The sequence below is a fragment of the Sycon ciliatum genome, chromosome 8, assembly GCF_964019385.1.
Source record: "Sycon ciliatum chromosome 8, ocSycCili1.1, whole genome shotgun sequence".
NCBI classification, from domain to species: domain Eukaryota; kingdom Metazoa; phylum Porifera; class Calcarea; order Leucosolenida; family Sycettidae; genus Sycon; species Sycon ciliatum.
This window is the reverse complement of record NC_088650.1, coordinates 25,479,570-25,501,109: the sequence shown is the minus strand read 5'-3', so window position 1 is coordinate 25,501,109 and position 21,540 is coordinate 25,479,570. Positions and strand designations below refer to the sequence as shown.

Sequence of the window (21,540 nt, the reverse complement as noted above, 5' to 3'; positions counted from 1 at the left end):
CAGGGCCGCGCTGCTCGGTCCTCTTTTACATTAACATGTTCAGGCTAGTCTGTTTTGGCCCATCAGTTGCCTTGTTGTGAAGAACCAAGCTTCTCTCTCTCTCTCTCTCTCTCTCTCTCTCTCTCTCTCTCTCTCTCTCTCTCTCTCTCTCTCTCTCTCTCTCTCTCTCTCACACACACACACACACACACACACACACACACGCACATACGCACACACACACACACACCGCACACCACACACCACACCACACACGCTTTGTGACCTTTCATGGTGACTTTGTGTGACTTGTTCTCCACTCCGGTTGTGTATTCTTCTCTGGCTGTTCCTACCACAGGCTGACTTTGAGGCTGCACATAAGGCAAGCCCAGATGACAAAGGTGAGTGTGTGGTGATCGGGGGGCTGTAAAAACCTGGCAGAGGACGCGGCGTACGAAAACACGGGTGGTGTGTGTGTGTCTCAGTATCCCTGGGGAGGCCCCTGGGTAGACATTGATACAATGTGGACCTTTAAGGTGGCTCATACCCAAATCGGAAAATAAAAACGGCCCGATCGATTTTGTTCAAAATTGCACGGCTCTTTAGTCCTACCAGAATACTGTCACTCCCGAAAAATGGGAAGGATTGAAACACTTCTTCATAGTTCAAACCCGATTTCAAATTTCTGGTATTTTGGAGCACTTTGCACAAAAACACATCCCAGCATTTTGCCTCTACGGTTGTATTGTTCAGACTAAAATGTTGCAGTGTTCTTTTCAGTCATCTGAGTGGTGACTTCTGCAGTCAAGCCAAGCCAAATAGGGTGGCTGGGCTTTCTTTTCAGGGTTCTTGGCTGCCCACACTAACAATCTTTTCGGTTTGAAAAGCAAATATCGGTACTCAGCGGGGTGCTTCCCGAAATTGGCCCGATAGATTTTCTTCATTTCTTCAAGAAGTACAGCCAGCTATGTGGTTCATATGCTAGACATGAGATATTTGACATTGAATCAATGTGAAGTACCTAGGAGCACGGTTTACTGAATCTAATAATCTAATATCGGCTGACGTGTGAGGTGGACCAAAACATTATAGGCACACATAATGGCCCAATAGATTTCGTTCAAATTTTGCAGAGGTATACTTAGATAGTAGACACCTTTAGCAAAAAACGTTATGTTGTAACGGTATTATCGTAAGGGAGAAAATACCCTGATTTGGGTTCGACCTTTAGCAAGATGCACGCTATTTTTAGTAAGCTGTTGCCACGAGAATAGCTTTGATTTTGCGCGGTACAACCATTTTTGTCACCATATACGCGATACAAGGTGAAATGCGTACGGACTATGCAATATTTGGCCAAAACACGTACCGTTGGTCACGACGATAAATCAGCCCCCATAACGTTTATACGCTGCAGCTTCAACGCTATTTGGGTGATCAAGGTACGAGTACCGTTAAAAATTGCGTTACCGTTGTTTGCTAAGGGTGTCTAGTAATGGGAAGGGTCTTCAAAGTTATAGCCCCCTGCAGCTACCAGAAGCATTCTTTGCCAAGTGCTCTCAATAGAGAGGTTCCGGATAACGTAATTACGTTAGTAAAAAACGTAGTCGATCTACGGAAAGTTTTACGTAAACTGCATGCGCATCTGTGTTCCGCCATACGGAGTTTTCAAATCACGTAGCTGCCCTTGGCAACTCCGAACGCGGCAGGGTACGACCGGATCGACTTGGGGAGAGTCATAAATTTGTACCCCAATCCACTTACGGACCAGCTACGCTATCAGAGCCCTATCTACGTACTCTACGTAGACAACTTTCCATAAGTGGATTGCAAACTCGCGAATTCACGGGTTTTCCCGCCCACTAACGTAAAGTTGCTCAACTTGACGTAGTGCGGAACCTCTCTATTTTGTCGATTTTTTGGGGTAAATTTACACATTACTGCCATCAAGAATATTGAAACTGCGTAATGGATTTCCTAAAAATTTGGCAGGGGTGTTCCCTTGATTGATGAAAAGCACCTGCCAAGTTTCATGTTTCTGCTCCCACCAGAACATACCTTTTGAGTCGATTATAGAAGCTCTGTCACTGGCATTGGCGGCTTCTGCATGTCGAGATAACCTCGAAGAGCAGTGGTGGGCACATCCTAATGCAAGGATACGATCTCGTAATCTGCGAGGTCCGCTACGCAAGAAACCATGGGCCGTCTTCTCGACAGCGACGGCAGCATCCTACCAGCAAAATCATTCCCGCGGGCTGGGCATGACTATACACTTTTGTCCACGCTCGCACCAGTCGGAGTCCCAAACGAATCGAGATTCTGGTGGCCAAGCTACTCGTCTTCTGTCGGACGCATGGCTGCATGAGTACAAAAAATGTGACTTACCAACTGTCGATACAACAAAAAATACTTCGAAGTACCCAAAACTAGGGGCGCGTTTGGTTGGTACGAGCTAGAACAGGATTCACCAGAACAGCGCGTTTGGTTGGGACTGCACCTGTTCTGGGTCGGCGAGAACATGTTCTGCTTGCTCCGGCCTCGAGGCCGGAGCAGACCGAGCAGTTTCACTTTTTCACAGTGAAACCTGGCGGGAACATCAATTTTGGTCCCAAATGATCACGTGCATACGCTTTTGGGTTGGACTCGTCGTACAGTACACAGTGACCATGGTGACCCATACACATTTTGAAGAATGCACCAAGTTTGGCATACTTTTCACAAAATATGCTCTGTTTCTGGAGTACCGTTTGGTTGGCATGAGGCTGCTCCATGTGCACCAGCTGCTCGATCCTGTTCTAGATCGTACCAACCAAACGCACCCTAGATGAAGAAAGGAGCCTCCAGTTCACTAATAAGCACATGCGCTTATTTGTGAGGGTGTGCTTATACCCGGATATAGGCACAATTACGTAGAGCGAAACCTCCCTATATATTGTGGGTAAAAAACCTCCTTAAAAAATCACCATATTTCAATCCCATCCACGACCTCAACATAGTTTTGTACCCCTGGGTCAAACAGGATCCCTGGTCGTATTGTGTCATACCAGATAATTATGCCCCTGGTGGATGTGTGCATTCCCTGGGTGATTCATTGCATGTCCCACAATGTGCAGTCGATCTCCACCTGCCTGGAGCCCTTTTATTTGTCCTCCAGTTTTCTCTTTCCAAGACTGTGAACGCCTTCTCCCCGGAGACTCAAATAACGAGCAAGTAGTCCATGTATAATGCCTGGCTATGTTGTGTGTGTGTGTGTGCACCCCGATTTGTGGATTGTGTTCAGCTGTTCTTGGATGGCTGCGGAAGGTGAAAACCATGCAGCAGGAACTGAAGGACAAGGAAAAGAAAATGTACCAGAAAATGTTCGCCTGATTGCGTCAAAGCCAGCCAACCCCCTGCCCTGCATGTAGACGCCGGAGACAGCAGGGCTGCGGCACCTTTCATACTGTCTTAAAAAATTTCCTGCTCATGTTTTCATGCTGGCTTTTCCTCTCTCTCTTGGTATTTTTGCTTTCAACCGAAACATATTTTCATTGTACATTGAGTTTTGTAGTGCCGTAGACACCTGAAATATGAACTTGAAAAATTGAAACAGAAAATTTTAACAAAAACAGAAATGATATGAACGTTATTTGCAACAGATGTGTGTGGTGGTTGTACCGTCAAGGCAAGAAATAATTCAAGAAAGGGCATCTAAAGAATAAAACAGCAATGCCCAGCTAGCGATGGTGGTGACGGTCAACAGATATCTATTTTTTCCAGCACGATAAAAAAAAGTATGTACACGTCATGTGTCGACACAATATACAGCACGAGGGGACGAAGTTGTTAGATAATGGGTATGTTATTCATGTTCAAACGCCGGTTGCTTGATGGATGCTAGGTGTTATTGACAGTGCGGCGGCAGCAAAGACGGGGCTGCATTTACTGCTGAGCACACTCTTGCTGATTACCACCGGCCTGCAGATGAACAGCAACATAGACAACGTGCCTATGGGTGGTCATTACCGGTAATGATTCATGGACACGTTTGCATAGAAACCTGGCAATGGGTAGTTATCAGCAGCAACGTTTCGCGGTCATGTTTGCACGTGCAGATGGACAGCAGTGGCAATTGACCTTAAGAACAGCAACATAGACAACATTGCAATGGGTGGTCAGTACTGTACCAGCAATGATTCATGGTCACGTTTGCAGGAACAGCATGGGTGGTTATCACCAGGAATGATTCGTGTGGTCATGTTTGCACGTGCAGGTACACAGCAGTGGCAATACTTGACCTTATGCACGTTGTACAGACCCGGTTGGGTGTTCATTGTGTGCTATGCATGCGTGCTTGACCAATTTTACTATAGCAGCCTCAAAATTAATGGCAAACATCGCTTTTACAGCTTTTTCACTTTGGCTAATGAATAGCTAGATCTTTGTCAGATAAAAGTTCATAATAGTCACTATAATGCCTTCAGGGCCCATTTCTTAGTGGAAATAGCAGTAAACACAATATAATAGGGTCCTGCACATTCAACACCCAGCCGGGTCTACGGGATTCTACGGGATTTCGTGCAGCTGTAGAACGTGCATAAGGCTCATGGTGGTCATCACCAGGAATGATTCATGGTCACGTTTGTGTGTGTGTGTGTGTGTGTGTGTGTGTGCAGATGTGCCCCGTGGCTGTAGGAAAGGTGTGACGACGCGGGTTGCTGTTCATTACCAGTAGAGCCTGGCTGGGGTCAACATTGCGTGATTTAAGGATACTGTTAAGTAGTACAGTGGAACTCGGATTGGACGTACCCCCCTCGAGTGGAAAAAAAAGTACTTCGTATCCGAGGTACTTCTTATCCAACGTTGACTCCTGCGGGCCGCATCAATATAATACATGTTACGCTCAGTATGGCATTATTTCTCTATTTGTCGTCACTGTCTCTATATGCCATCACCTGTTTACTTCGTGCCTATATGGCTTCACTTCGACTTTCTATATAACTCCAGACGCGACTTTCCCTATATATCTGTACGACTCCAATTCAGATTGCCAACTTCTCCATACAAAACCTGAGTCGCAGTTTGCGATACATGCAGACAATCCATGCCTAACCTGCGCTGTCAAGTAACATGCATACAGTGCAGAGTATGTGGTGCAGGTACTCTCAATCTGTGTGCACTTCAGTCGTTTTTGTTGCAAATGGGCTTTCATGCATCAGTCTCAAGAAGGATATGTGGTAAACACCCAACCTTCAAAGTAAAAATGTAATGCTAATAAAAATCAAAGACTGCGGCCGCGGCATTTGCTGAAATTGCCATCATCCGCGGAAATCACGGAATCCACACTTTTGCCCGCGGAATCTGATTTTTTTTAGGGAAAATTACTAAAATACTCAGAAAGCAGCAGAAACATTACTTTGCAATCTGTTTGAGCACATTGCTCTTGCCAGTGTAGGGGCATGTTCGATTGTACGAATCCATCAGCCCCGGACCCGGATTCGCCAAATTTGTTCATGTTCGATTGTACGAATCCGGATCCCGAGAGCACGGATTCGGATCCAGTCAACCCACCTCCCAGAGACGGATTCGACAGATTCATTTCGATAGTACGACTTGCACCTACTCAAAACTCGCAATATGCGTACACTAGGTCAAGAGTTTACCACAACGCGTACAGATACTACGGGATGAGCTGTAGCAACGCGGTTGCTAAGGCCTTGAAACGGATTATCGGTTGTGCACATTCGATTGTATCCGTCCGATCGAAGTGATCTGGTCGGCGGGGATCGGGATCCAGTTTCTACAATCGAATGCAGCGTAGGGGAGTGCAGGCCTCTTCAAAATTCTTCACTCTAAATTCAATTTGTAAACGCAAAGTATTGTGTGAAAAGTACTCCTTCATGTTCATATCCTCTACAAGGACTTGAAGGAGGGTGAAAAACTTGCAGAAAGTGCCGCAGATGTGTTGAACTCTGGGGGTTATGGACTCTTGATAGCACTCAAACAGCTACTACAGGATAGCTACTGCAAAGAGTTTACCCTAAGATCTGCCCCGCAGTGTAAGCAAGCAGCTCTTCCTAGCCAGGGTATTTAAAAGCAATCCGTGAACAGATGCTCGACTCCTGCAATGCTTCTATGTTGCATTGATCAGGACTTACCCTTCCGCCAGCTCTTGCAGGTAGACGGGCGGCCTGTAGCAGCAACACAAAGAAATAGACGCGTCATGTCCTCCTCCTGCAGTACTACTGTGCACTAGTCTCTGCTGCTAGGTCACGTATTGAATATTACGAGCCAGAGGACTCAGCAAAGAGAATTCCCAGTCCCAGCAGTATACGAGTGGATGGCAAATATAGTATTCCCAAGTATAAGATGTACCTTCTTACAATACATCCCAGGATCGAAGAAGGGAATGTGCCTTAGAGAGAGAGAGAGGAGAGAGAGGAGAGAGAGAGGAGCGGAGAGAGAGGAGAGAGAGAGAGGAGCGGAGAGAGAGAGGATGTCCAGCTTGACCCATGAACTCACCATTCCTTCTTCGACATCCCAGGGTCGAAGAAGGGAATGTGCCTTAGAGAGAGAGAGAGAGAGGAGAGAGGAGCGGAGAGAGAGAGAGAGAGAGAGAGAGAGAGAGGAGAGAGAGAGAGGAGAGAGAGGAGCGGAGAGAGAGGAGTGGAGAGAGAGAGGAGAGAGAGAGAGAGAGAGAGAGAGCATGTCCAGCTTGACCCATGAACTCACCATTCCTTCTTCGTCATCTTCATCGTCCATGCCACCAAAGCCAGGGAACATTCCATCCATGTCCATTCCCTCGCCATTGCCATCGGCCTCACCGGTGAAGAACAACACCGCCTGCATGAGTCATAATTATAGGATACACATAGTGCCACATACACATGGTACACAGTGTAAGTCATACAGCAGTACACACACATGTGACATGGCACAGCCTGCTAGTCATGCAGGACCTGCATAGCCCAAATTTGCTAGCAATTCTTTCAGCAAAATATCGGATGTGCAAGTTTCCGGCAAGTTTTGAGCAAAATATAGAGTTTTGGTGGGTTTTTCGAAAAATCCAAGGCTTCTTAGTAGGGGTGAAACAATTATACCGAATATTCGAATACTCGTTTGGATTTTTCAACTATAATCGTACTCGGAATAAATCAGAGTACTCGCTCATACATGGCACATGCATTTACCACAGAAGTCTGCAGTTTCAGAGCAGCAGTCAGCAGATATTGATGTGCAGAGTGTGTGGTGAGCATTTGTACACGAGTAGAGAGAGCCCAATAGGCCTTGGCGGATAATGCCGGCAGAAAAATTGGCAGAATTCGGTACATTTTCTGGTAGGTTTCATGCATGTTTGGTATGTGGATAAAGAAATGGAGCAGAATTCAAGGAATTGCACGCCATAAGGTTTGTATGGTTCTGCCAATTTCACTGCTTTTCGAGCAGAATCTGCCACCTTTTCGAGCATTATCCGCCAGGGCCTAGAGTCCAAATGACCCACCAACCAATACACCAGAGAAAAGGACTGCCAATTGGTTCAATCAGGGTTGCACGTTGTACCATGTGATTTTTAAGGCCCTTGGTGTGCGATTTTTAGGATATCAAGAATACTCGAATACTCGAATATTCGATCGGAGAAAATCAGAGTACTCGAACTCGAGATCTCAGTGCCAACTTTCACCCCTACTTCTTGGGGACTTCCTCAACACAATCGGTCACCAAGGTTGAAAACAAGAACAAAAGTTGTAGAAAACAGACTCATGGCTACATTTCAGTGGAAAGTTGAGCAGCAGCAGGAGCTCAATCAAAAATATCGTCGTCATCAGCGACAATTATCGTTGAATTTTCCCTAAAACTCATTTCATCTTGAGCAAAACCAAAGCAAAATACCGACGGAGAAAGGAAATGCCAAGCAGAATATCGAAAAATTTGTGGCAAAATATCGATGTAGGCCGAGCAAATTTGGGCCATGACTAATGCAGGTACACGCACATGGTGGACAATGTATGTCTTAGAGTAACACATACACATGGTGCACAGTGCGAGGTACACACAGTGCACAGCCTGCTAGTCATACAGGTACACACACACATGATGTACAGTGCAAGTCAAACAGTTACAGGTACACACACATGGTGTACAGTGCAAGTCATACAGGCACACGCACACACACACACACCTGTCCTGTAGAGTCACTACCGCAAAAGGGTCACGTGATCCCATCACTGGGAAACTTGAGAAGAGAGAGAGAGAGGACACGACACTCGATGACGCTCCAGGTGCACGGGTAGTCGCATCCGCTTGCCGCATATGCACACGTGCTGGAAGGCTGAGCGCTCCTCTGCTGTTGGTCTTTGCGCCACCCTTGAACAGCGATGCCTGCCCCGTCCCCGGACACCACGAAAGCAGCGACCACACCTGTCACAATGCGCGGCACAACATCCCTCCGCCGGTGCCGACGTTCCGGTAGCTCCACTGGACCAGGTGGCACTGTGGCATCCACCGTTGAGGCACACACATGCCGGACCAAGCCGCCGCGGCTTCTCAGCCACCGCCCGCACTGAATGGCGCCCCGTTGCTCAGACACAGGCCGCGCACGCTCCTCCAGACACTTATGCCGAGCCATGTCTCCTTTCCGTGCAAAATCCCGTCCGCATACCGTACATACCACTCGGGGCGGAGGCTCAGGCGCATTGTCAGGCTTTTGGTAGGTGCTGCGCCACTCCGCGCGGAACTCACATGCAACATCATACCATGATGCCTCCACGCCACGGGCACGTAGATCCCGCGGCGTGGGCCATGTGCTGGGCAACGCTGCAAGAAGGAGCCAAACAGTACCCGTTTCGGGATGCGGTTGTCCGGCATCCGCGCCACATGCCCCAACCACTCCAACCGCCGATGTGCAATATTGTCTTTAACGTCTCGGAGTCTCCCCAGCGCACCAGCAGATCTTCATTGGTGATGTCTTCGTCCCACATCCGGCTTCGAGAGACCCCGAGGATGGATCGGATGCAACTCATGCTGAAGGTTGAGAGCTTCTGCAGGTCATGTTGAAGGAGCATCCAGCACTCAGAGCCATACAACAGCAGGGACAGAACGCAAGCATTGAATACGCACCACTTGGTGTGCATCAGCAGATGTGGATTGGAGAATACAGACTTCCGAAGAGCACCACAGGCCCTGGAGGCTTGGGCAATCCTTGCGGCGATGTCCCGGGACGAACGGCAACCGCGGTCCACTACAGAACCGAGGTATTTGAAATGCGGTACGCATTCCACCTCCGCTTGACCAAGTTGGAGGGGAGCGCGGTCAGTAGGCGTGATGTCGGGGCCAACAACTACAGACTGAGTCTTCGTTGCACTGATGGTCAAGCCGAATCCCGACGCCAACTCGTGAAGACAGCACAATGCTGCCCCCGCTCCAGACCGAGTCGTAGCGAATAGACCAGAGTCGTCAGCAAACTGGGAATCTGTTAGGCAATGGTGTTGGTCGTCACGGCAGGGTTTACGGTATAGATGCTGCTGTATGCTGAGCGGAGCTCGAAGCCAACCCCGTCAACTCTCCTGACGCGGTGTTGCCACTGGGTCATCACGGCCCACATAAAGATATTAAAAAGGACCGGCGCCACACACATACACACACACGGTGTACAGTGCAAGTCATACAGGCACACACACATGGTGTACAGTGCAAGTCAAACAGTAATAGGCGATTCACACGACAGGCAAATCCACGTGCACCGGAAAGTTGCTATGGTATTTTACCTGTGAACGAGAAAAGTGGCTGAACGTGCAAGCGAGCTGGGGGCCCACTTTCACGATTATGGTGGCATGCACGAGTACATTTACACCAAAAAGCGCGAAACCAGACTTGATTTTTTACGCGGCTCTTTTCAACATGATTGTATGCTTGTTTCGAAAATTTGAAATACCCATGGCTACTGACGGGCGAAGCATTCAAAAAATGCAAACGTGCCTGTCGTTGAGTGCAGCCGTGTGACTCCAAACAGTCACTTTTCTAGTATATCACTCCCTGTAAAACGTGCAAGTGCCTGTCGTGTGAATGGCCTATTACACACACACATGGTGTACAGTGCAAGGCATACAGGTACACACACACACACACACACACACACACACACACACACACACACACATCGCAGCGATGATAGCGATGCTACAGCAGAAGCCATAGCAGCTTGTACTGGGATTGCACCATTCAACAGCTTGCAAGGCTGAAGAATTAACCGCCACTATTCAGCCTGGTCTACACCACACAGCTATGAAGTGGCTTTTCTGGCCAGTGAATCCCTACTTTTTGGGCTTTCATTTTTTTCACGCACACAGTCACACATCACACCACATACTCCGGCATGCACTGGCTGTTGGTAACCACCCAGGAGAATGAAAGAAAAGTCAGGAGGAGTCTGAGAAAGAGAAGAAAGACGTGTGCGACCATAATCGTCGGGAATCGAACCCGTAACTTATCGATTGGAAATCGCTGCACATACCACTGCACCATACGGGACACACACACACACACACACACACACACACAGAGCGAGGCATACAGGCGTACAGGTAATGCAATGGCACAATGCCAGTAGCGCACACGCGCACACACTTGACCCGTGGACAGAAGTACAGCTGAGATCATGCTGGACTATGGGATTTTCAAACGGAAGAATGAAAAGCGGCATGGCCGAGCTGACATAGTTGCATGGTGTGCAGGTCAACAGTACTGACCTTGGGAATCAGGTTATCGCGGATGAAACTCGCTGCTTCATAGTCGCTGGCCACTGTCTTGACGGCCTGCATAGACAATAGACAGCAACAAGACAGCCAGCCGGGTATGATCAGCTTAAACCCAAACTTATGGGCGTGCACATATGCATGCACACACACACACACACACACACACACACACACACACACACACACACACACACACACCGTCGCTAAATGCATTGGCAACAGTGGAAAGGACACACAAATAAAATACAAAAAAGCCTCCAAAAAGAAACGGCACCTTACCTCTTGTTGCTCTTCGGTGAGCTCCGTTTCGTCTTCATCTTCCTCCGGGACTTGAAGAAGCAGAAGGGACAGAGAGTAACAAACCAATACATGCACAGGAGCAGAGGACTTGTGCTACAGTCATGGCAAGCACTGCACATGGGGTACGGACTGTCTTATTGGTTATAGCCACTTCAAAGAAGTAAGAAACTAAAGCAGGTGGCTGTTGATGGCAAACACACACGTCTAAATGGATCATGGATGTAGGATTCTCGATCACACTAAGGCAGGTGGCTTCAAAGTTGAACGACCGGGGTCGGTGCCCTTACTGCCTAACGTTAAGGGCGCGTTCAGACTGGCGTGAATAGCCGCCGGAATGCTGCAGCGTGATCGCGGGAACCGCAATGCAATCACACTGCACATGTATCGGAGAGGACATGTGATACTTTGACAAGCTTGGACAAGATTTTTACATAATCAATCGACATTTGAAAAATTTGATTTGACTCAGTTTGAGTTGGACATCAAAATAAACTAATTCAGTCTGTTGAGATATTGGATCATTGTGCTTTTGCTTGTGCTTGTCGACGGGAAAAAACGATGTCCGGAGTGTTTGGTGCTTGGGTGGCATTCATCCGCTCCGCGATCAGAGTCTGCTTCTCGTTCACAGTCAATGTTTTGCCTGCAGAGCCTGCAAATATCACCACGTACAGCTCCATGAACTCCCTCTCCTTTGCCGAATCGAACAAAGATTTCGGCATGATGTGAGAGGTTGGCAGTCTAGAAGCCAAAACCCAAAAGCATGCAGTCAGACTGAAAGAGTAGAGGCTGAAATAAAAAGAAAAGACGGAACATGCAGTGCAAGGATATCAAAAGTGCTCCTGCGTGCCGCCGGAATCTGCATTCCACTGGCCTGCACAGTGGTGGGAAACCTTTCCGTGTTTACGCTGGCAGGAACGTCACGTGAGCGATACACCTTGACAACTTTCACATTCCGCTTGCTTTTCATGCCAGTCTGAACGTGCCCTTAGGGGCCGGTCACACTGAGGGAAATTTTAAAATCCGTGGTTACCGATAGTTGCCGCTGAGCGGGAGATTTGAAAAATTTAATCCACACGATGAAAATCAGCTCAAGGCCCCGCTTTTCCGCCGAAGATTATAATCATCCGCGGCTTCCACTGGATTTCTTTGAGTTTCCTTGTTTTTATTGCGTTCTGAAGGGGAGCGATACTCTAGAGGCTGTGCTGATGCAGCTCTGGCCCAGGAGCGGGGCTGACAGACTGCCAGAAGCGAATGGTGACAAAAAAAAGTAGCTCGTGTGGGTGAGATTATTTTCATTGTGCGTATCCAGCGTGGCCGTGATGAAAAGCAGAAAACATTATTCCCGGTTTATAATCTGAAGATTGTTCCGTCAATGTGACCGGCCCCTTAGTACGTACATGCACTGTTGTTCACGTACACACTGTGAAAATGAACCAGCAGTGCCCCGTGGCTGCAAGGCCAGTGCCCCGTGGCTGCTTCAACAACTTCAAACTCCACAGCAGTAATATCAGGTGCTTACGCTCAGGAGGCGAGAAGAATGAAAAGAAGGTCTCCGCGGGCACTTGCTTGGTTACCGTCTTGCCAGGCTGTCCCTTACCTGAACAATAAGGGTGAGAGGCGGGCAGAGCAAAGCAGGCACACGCACAGACAAGGAACAATTTAAAAGAAACCAACCAACAGCAGGATATAACTTACTAGCAGATGCTGACAACACACGTGCAGTAGTCTAGACCATCCATAGCTCCATAGCAAGGGACACACATACACAGGTGAGAAGGTCACAGAACACAAACGTACCCTTGCCCTTCTGCTTCTTCTTGACTGTCTTGACGGTCAGGTTGTTTCCCTTCTGCCAGTTGATTTCACAGCTTCACAAGCAAACATGCAGCAAAACAAAACAGTGTAATACATTGCTGCTCTATATACTCACAAAGCAAATTGAAAAGCTTACACTAGTCACAGCACAAGGCGAAGCAACAGTAAGCTTGACAGAGATGAGGGACGGTGTCCAAGTAGAAGATGATGGTTTAGTTGAGAATGAAGAGTTTCAGCCTGCAGGCCCTACTTTGTAGGCGATATTCGGCGGGAACAAGGGTGCCAGTGTACACCGTGCAGTGCTGTGTTCATCATATGTGGTTTGGCGGGCCTAGCTGCATGCACTGTGCATGCAGTCTGTGTGGCGCGAACAGTCACACCACGGAGGCGAGAGTGGCAGGCACACTTTGGCCAGCGACAGGCAACAGCTGGTTGTCAGCTACAATGTAGTGCTATGCTGCAACCAACCACCACTCAGAGCACTACATACACTCAGATAGTCTCTCTATGTGGGAACCAACACAGGCAAGCCAGGCAAACCATGAACTTACAGAAACACTGGAAACTAAGCGCGAACTTCACAGGCCATTCACAGCTCACATGCCAGCCAGCTACATGTACACTCAACACTCTACACGCACCGAAATTATTATAGCCAGTGAGGTATTGTTCTCGCCACCAGAAACAGAGCAGAGTCTACCACATACGTACACACAGCAGCAGCAGTGTGAGCTGTGAGACCACTCCTGGTTGCTTGCTGTATATGCAATGCTTAGGGTGCGTTCTTAAATCCTCTCGGAAAAGTTGGAGACTCTCCGAAAAGTTCGAGAGCTGTTCTTATATCCTCTCCGACTTTTAGGAGGCTCTCCAAAGCTCTCCAAGCTTCAGAGATGGTTGAAACTTGGAGATTCCCGCGGTTTGGGATCAGCGCATGCGAACTACGGCTAAAAGCCACGTGTTCATGAGTGTACGCATTTCCCTTTTCGCATACGCACATACATTCATCACTCAAGATCGCGGCCCCTTTGGCGCTTCACTTTGCTTGACATGTGCAAAATATCTCCGAATTCTTCGAGACCCGTTCTTGAGTAATCCCAGTTTCTTCGACTTCTCTTTCCTTCTTCTTCTAGAAGCTAGAGAATATAAGAACGCACCCTTAGACTCAGCATAAAAGTGAAACACGGTGCCGATAACGATTACTGTAAAGCGATAAACTTTCGCGAAGCGCAAATTTTGCGTTTTCACTTTTCAAGAATTGCGCTGGCTCACGATGAGAGTTTCGCAATTTTATCTCTTCATTCGGATCTTGTACTGTCTACTATCAATGTACAGAGCAGTTTGCAGTGATTTATATTCGTGAATGTGTGATGATCGCGAAAATAGCGAAAGTTTCTCACTTTACAGTATGGAACACACATGCATGCACATGCACACACACACGCACAGTGCCACACACACACACACACACACACACACACACACACAAACATGCACACACACACACGCACAGTGCCACACACACACACATGCACACACACAGTGCCACACACACACGCACACACACACACACGCACAGTGCCACACACACACAGGAAACTAATAGGGACCTTCCTCCATTACGCAACAACTCACCCAGACACGCCTATGATCTGTGGGCCGTCAAAGCTGAACGGATCCTCTTCATCATACTCTATCTTCATCTCATAGTGCTTCACAAGACACTGCGAAACAGACGCCACAAACAAACCCCATTGATCACAAGAAAAACAGCAGACGAAAGCCAACTCGAAGACCCATGGGCAAGTACATAGGGACAAAGACCAATCTGCTCGTAGCACCATGACAAGTGAAGTGGCGACACAGATGGCGCGAGGGACCACTATGCAATCGCTGCACTGTACTGAGCGTGTTTTTGCACTGCTCGCCATGTACGCCCAGTCATCAGTGGTGATTTTGAGTACGCAATGGTAATCGTATCACCACTAGTTATAACAAAACATACACGGCTTACTGGCAACAAAGCCAGCTGAATCAAGGACGCATCACACATCAGATTGATCTACACAATTTCACACAACACTCAACCTCATCACAATGGGGAGGGTGAGGAACATTGCTTCTCTTTAGCCAGTAGGTACTCCCACGCAGGATAGGCGTAGGCTCGCTGTCTCTTCTTACCTCATTTGTAAAGTACTTGTTCTCAGAGAAGTGAAAGATGAGATCAAATCCCTGATGGAGAAATAGCACAGGGCACAGAGATGATTACAATCGTCAATGAAACACGAGCACATGTGCACACCCACGACACAAGACCGGCCGCCACCCTGAATGAAGCAGCTCAACAGGCACAGCACATGCTAGCCTAAGAGGCGTCACGGATCAACATGACCAGCTCACTAAGCTTAGTCCCTACCAGCAGAACACCTACACCACTATGGAGAAAGGTTCTAGGTATTGCGGCAAGTCAGCTAGGGTACAGAGCATTCGAGGAGAGACAGACCAAGCAGCAGAATACTAACCAATGGCTCCTCGTGATGCTTGAGCTCGATATCTGTCAGACAGCGCAGCAGTGGTTCATCTGTCTCCTGTAGAACACACAATACACATTCCCAGACACATACAGACAGTGACACACAGACACACACACATCCACAAAGACAGTGACACACATTGACACAGACACACACACACACCCATGCACGTTCACACAGTGTCACACCCATGCCCATCCACACAGGAAGAGCTAACACGATATGAATAGCTAGCCGAAGATCAACTGGAAAGGTGACACCAACCACATGTACACAGCACATACCTGAAACCAATTGTTCCTTCATTTCGGACAGTGAATACCGGAGTAGTCCATGCTTTGTTACGGTGGTGAATGGTAATGCGCGAGTGGAATGAGTTAGTCAAGAACGCGGCATGATATGGTGTACAGGGTGCGTTCTACTTTTGTCTTCAATTAATGGCCGAGCGAAGTAGCTAAGTTTTCTCACTCCATTGCTTGGCGCAAAGTGTCCTGGATGCGCGTAACAACTAACAAGAGCACTCCACCATGAGATGTGAGTTTTCGCTGTCGGCGCAGCAGACAGCAGTCAACTTTGGTGGAGGTGTAAACTCGTGGGCGCTTTATGTATAACTGCTGATGATAGAGGACCTTACCTCGATCATGTCTGCAGTGACATCAATGTGCTTCAATGCTGTCAGCCAGAACTCGGGGATACCCGCAGTGTTTTCTGAAGCATGCAACAGAAACGCACACACAACCAAACACAGCTCTTAGCAGTTTGATTTGATTGGAAGTAGGGCCACCGTCCTACACTGGTGAACGCAAAAAGCACAGATGTAATAGGTTCAAAGAACATCAACACCGCCCAGCAAGACTACAGTCTTCTTACCATCGTATTTGACTTTGTCTGCAGCTGATTCGTCTTCGATTGGCTCACCAAATTCATCCACATCCATGATCTAACAACGACAGTAAACACACACACACACACGCACACAAACACACAAACACACGCATAACAGTTTTACAGTTTCCGTGGGCATTCAAAGCAAAATACTGTATGAACCTTACCAACCAAATCACATAAACTCCACACTTTTTGTTTGTTGAAATATGATATGAGTGAAGACTGTGAGAGTAAGAAAGTAAGAGAGAGAGAGAGAGAGAGAGAGAGAGAGAGAGAGAGAGAGAGAGAGAGAGAGAGAGAGAGAGAGAAAGAGAGAGAAAGAGAGAGAGAGAGAAAGAGTTGAAAGATAAGCGGTGAGAACCCATGGAAGGGGTGGCCTATGCCATCTGACAGAACAGCTAAGGGCCCGGTCACACATGCACTGGGGTTCCGCTTGGGCGGCGAGGTTCTGCGGCAGCGAGACTGGTGCATCTCCAGCGGAACCATGTGTGTAAGGTCCCACATACAGACAGGGCAAGCTCGTGTTTTGGCGGAAAAATGAGAGCGAAGTGGACGTGGTGCACACGGTACGGAAAATAGACGAGTTCAATGACTATCTGCCGTGCATTTTTGTTGCATGGACATCATACGTATACAAATTTCTCGTAGCAAGTCCATATTCAGCAGACTGGTGTATTCCGCTGAAGCGAAACCGCAGAAGCGACAGTGCCGCCCCAAAATGTTTGAAGGCAGCGGATTTGACCTTCCACTGGAGCGGTAGTTTCGCTTTTCGCAGTTGCCATGGTATTTTCTGCTGATGCGGCGTCGCTTCAGCGGAACCGCCACTTTTGAATGCATGTGTGACCCGGCCCTAACAAGGGGGGGGGGGGGGGGGCATCCACAGAAGACACGTACCTTTGCTCCGGATGACTCTTCCTCATCGTCCATTTCGTCCTCGTCATCCTCGTCCTGCTCAAAGTCAAGCTCTGCCTCCTCCTCAGTGGGCTCATATGTGCCGGTGACAATATCACGACGCTAAAATACACACAACAAAATATGATAGGTTCACACACCCACATCACATCACAACACACTTAACACGAGGAGAGCGTACGGCTACCGGAGGCTCCTTCTGAACTCTTGCTATACAGTCAAACCACATACCGTAATAACTTATCATTAGTCTGTTATCTGCGTGGGGGTACGCCACACAAAGGTAAGTGCAGTTGCACTTACTGAAATCCGACCCAAAGTGCAAAACTGGCACCCTGGAGCAGTTCCGATTGCATCACTGTACTGGCACATGTGTACGTCCAGCCGCATTCGTGCCATTTCCTGGGGCATCAAGGGCCGTGCAAGTTGAGGGCACCTAATATGCACGTTGGGTCGGATTTCACCGAGCATAATCGTACATGACAGTGCTGGCAACTGAAATCCGACCCCTGAGCGGTGCGCTCACATCGCAAAGACCCAGCACGGGATAGTAAAACTACGAAATAGAGACCGCTAGAATGTGAACGCATCGCTAAGGGGTCGGATTTCAGTTGCCAGCACTGTACATTGTACAAATACTACATGTTGTACAGAGAATAAGTATCACATTTGAGCAGAGGCGAGCTCCACACAAGACCAGTGAGCTGATGTAGAGCCATATGTGACACCAGTACGCTCAGTTCTCACACCGTACAACCTTAGTTGCACTCAGACACACGATATTCCTCTCGCTTTCCATGAAGCAAGATGACGTGTTGCGCGGTAGAGCAGGGACCGGGTATACGCAATGCGATGCAGCGGCTGCAGGGCAGAGTTTCAACTCGCTGCGTGTACCTCAACATCATTGTATTTTCAGCTCAATGGGGGCTGTGAAGTATGACGTCACAGCCACTGCCAGCGGGGCAAGCAACTTCCACCTTATGCTGCTAATCGGTCAATTTCATCCCATCGCAAAGAATTTTATATCCCAGAAAACCTGTGAAAGACGTGTTGAATGGTGCACTGTTTGTTGGTATCCGTGACTGGTCTACATGTACATGTACATGGCAACGTCAATTTTGACACCCTTCATCAAAGTGCAAGAACTAAATCGAGAAGGGCGTACGGTCCAAACAACCTGGACACTTGCAGAAATATGTGAAAAGCTGTCAGTCGACAGGACTGAAATGAATGTACATGTAGTGCAATGTCATGCAGTAGCATGTGAGAGCTAATGCATGCCATACTGACTCACCTTTACGTCATTAGGGCGGCGTAGCTCACTGTACTTTCGCTCCAGCGCCTGCACCTCCTCATAGAACTTAGCCTCCAGCTTGAAGTGGTCTGCTTGCAGGTTCTTCAGAGCGCGGATGCGGCCTTTCATTACAGCTGGCATACTGAGAATGGTACACACGTACACACCTCGGTTATCACCTCGGCCACAAAATTAATAGTGATAATTCAATGCGATGCCTAGCACAGCTACTTGCAGCAGAATGACACGCCTCGACTGCCTGCAGGGGTGAAGACTTGTAGACCACAATTTCACCTGCTTCTGCATCACACAGCTTGCAGAAGTGCCACATACAGCAACACACCCGCACTAGCATACCCCCCCCCCCCCCCCCCCCCCCCACACACACACACACATACATACCCTCGAGGTCATTCTCCGTGTACATATTTTGTGATGCACGAACAATGTTGTCTCCAGGAAGACCAGGCTTTGGCAAAGATTGTCCAACAGGCAACTCACAGTACATGATACTCAACACAATACACACCACTTACCTATCAATGTACGATGACTGGGCACCCACAAGCGATTGAAGTTCGCTCTGAAATAGAAATCAAAAATCAGTACACGTATAATCATGGATACATGGTGGAAGCAAATGGAGAAGGGCCCATTGCCCCTCCCCACCTCCCCCATACTCCACAAACAGTTCAACAAAACCAGAGTGAGTTCTGAGGAACATTCCTGGATCTTTCGGATCTAATAATAATAACAATAATTTTCGGATCTAGACTAGTGTTAATTTTAGATAAAAGCCAATATACAGTGTCAGAGAGTACTCGATCAGCAGCAGATATTGCCACAAGTTACTTGCTCAACTCAGGAGAATACTGCGGTCGCGAGAGGCTGAGAGCAAGGTGAAATTTCATGCAGCAAAAGAGGTGCTATCAGGCATCGCTGGCTTGGATGATAAGCACATACATGGACACAGCGTGGCCTACTTACACCAAATGCTTGCATAAGACCAGGGTCTGCCAACAGCTTGCTGGTTAGCTGAGCTATACACACGGACGAGCAATACAACAAAGCAAGAGTGAGCATATCACTGTGAATGACATTCGTCAGAACAGTGAGAGCTAAGTTGCACCGCATCTGCCCAGCCATACTTTGTGCCAAGGAGTCGTAGCATCTAAGGAGCTGACACGGGCACATGCAATGTCAAATGATGCGAGCTTTGACCCAAGCAGCCGATTCGAGTCGCCCTAGGTGTAGGGCGAATTCAAGCACACTCAAATACGCAATCGTTGGCAGCATGGCACTTGGGAGTCGGGTTATGGTATTGATCACGATCATACCGGTACATTGCAGACCACGAATCAGTAGATTATCCAATTCCGGGGACCAAACACGTATCGTTCTCGGGTACCATCATGGGCTCGTGCCGTCTCCCTAAATACAACTTCCTGACGTGCAAATTGGAATACTAGTACTCCTACAATCCCCAGAAATGACGTCCTAGCACACCCACACCCATGCTCACAGTTCCTCAGTCTTGACCAAAACACATGACGAGCAACACAACCCTTACATTTTCCAGCTGCTCCGGCACCAGGCATCGGCGCATCCACACTGCAAGAGAAGGAAATCAAGCACCCAATACATGCACACAGTATACTATACTGCAGTACAGTGGGAATCCCATTCGGCTGTTCAATAATGCAACATATAATGTAACCCCTTCGTTGTTCGCACAGTAAAACCTGGTTTAAGCAACCACCCCGCGGTGCAAGCAAAAGCGGTCGTTAAAGCCAGGTGGTCTTTAGAACCAGGTCCCAGTGTCTGTGTAGAACTGTCGGTGCATGGAAAGATGGTTGTTAAGAGCAGGTGGTCACTAAACCCAGAGGTCGCTTAGTAGCCTTACACCAGGTTTTACTGTAATTATCGGTGTGTGTAATGGCTACCGAGGATAGCCATGTGTTGGCTGAGAGTGCATGGAGGAGAATAGGAGGAGAGCTTGCTGTAGTATACTGCAGGACTAGATAATACAGGCGTCATTTACCATGTGACAAGCACGAGGACAAGGATAACCAAGCAGCAGCGATTTACGGCAGACAAAATAACACAATCGCTGCACTGCTGCAGGGAGTCCTACGCTGTCCAGCGATAAACTTATGCGATGCGCACATTTCCGTGTTTTCAACTTGGCCGGACCACCTGAAATCCCTGCGCTACACCCCTGAGCTTGGTTCCAAGTAGAAGTGAGCGGTAAAGAGGGACTCTGCACTTTGCATTGAAGAAATGACCGACTGAAGCACAGAGGACATTTCTGAAGTGGAGTCGAAGTTGGTAATCGTGGCTTTTCAGCTGTTGAATGAAATCTGAGTTGAAAATCAATAAATGGATGGCGTACGTGCATTCATGCTATAAAGAACTTCGGCCATAAACAACTAATTATCCAGCATACCAGTACATTGTACCTGTATTGGTGTTCGTTATATCGGGGGTCGACTGATATGGACATGACCTACTGTGAGGGGATAATCCGATATATGGTTTTACAAAGCCAATACTGCAACGTTTACTAACAATTCAGTCTCATATTCCCGAGCTCTGCCTCTGCACTACATCACTATCAGTCCCATTATTGACTATGCCGATAAGCGCACCACAACATATGCATGATATAGCAGAAGGAAAATTACATGTACTAGCAGAGTACTATGACTTGAGAGAAGTTGAGGGACTCGAGTGCACGAAAGCACAGGGCTTTCACTGCAGCCTAGCCCCGTCAAAGACCATCAGCCAAGAGTCTCTTGCAGATGAAAACTCTAGGATCCCCCCAAAACGTCATGTATACACGACTAGAGGTCCTCACCTTGTTCCCTCGTCTGAACTCATTTTAGGCTGGGATTTTACTTCGAACTTCTAAAAATGAGTTGACCGAGCAAAGAGAACGAGTAAAAGCCTGGCTTGAATGGGTCAAACTTTAAGCACACCAAGAAAAACTACAACAGGATCGTACAGGAAGATCTACAATCCAAGGAGTTCTTCAGCTGCTCCCACGCTAAAATGGATTCCACAATAAAATCAGGAAAGAGTATAGTAC

The 21,540-nt window shown here is 47.9% G+C and overlaps 2 protein-coding genes across 3 annotated transcripts in view; one reads left to right on the top strand and one right to left on the bottom strand.

Annotated features, from left to right (window-relative positions):
- LOC135822482 (peptidyl-prolyl cis-trans isomerase D-like) overlaps positions 1–3,607 on the top strand; it is a 13,139-nt gene extending 9,532 nt beyond the window's left edge. The window contains exons 10-11 of the mRNA XM_065335257.1: positions 338–380; positions 3,260–3,607. Of these exons, the coding sequence (XP_065191329.1) occupies positions 338–380; positions 3,260–3,348 (132 nt within the window). The 3' untranslated portion in view covers positions 3,349–3,607. The remainder of the gene's footprint in view (positions 1–337; positions 381–3,259) is intronic.
- LOC135822481 (nucleosome assembly protein 1-like 1) lies at positions 3,481–21,540 on the bottom strand. Of its 2 annotated transcripts, none has more exons than XM_065335254.1 (19): positions 21,457–21,540; positions 21,310–21,359; positions 20,023–20,063; positions 19,440–19,492; positions 18,989–19,035; positions 18,453–18,594; positions 17,141–17,260; positions 16,229–16,298; positions 15,993–16,066; positions 15,347–15,412; positions 15,006–15,056; positions 14,460–14,548; positions 12,810–12,880; positions 12,532–12,609; positions 10,992–11,041; positions 10,704–10,769; positions 6,691–6,801; positions 6,117–6,149; positions 3,481–4,095 (listed from the first exon to the last, which is right to left on the bottom strand). In XM_065335254.1, exons 2-19 carry the CDS (start codon positions 21,330–21,332, stop codon positions 4,036–4,038), a joined length of 1,245 nt encoding a protein of 414 aa, XP_065191326.1. In that variant the 5' UTR covers positions 21,333–21,359; positions 21,457–21,540; the 3' UTR covers positions 3,481–4,035. The 2 variants fall into 2 exon arrangements, with proteins under 2 accessions (XP_065191326.1, XP_065191327.1); XM_065335255.1 differs by having other exon boundaries at positions 3,481–3,936.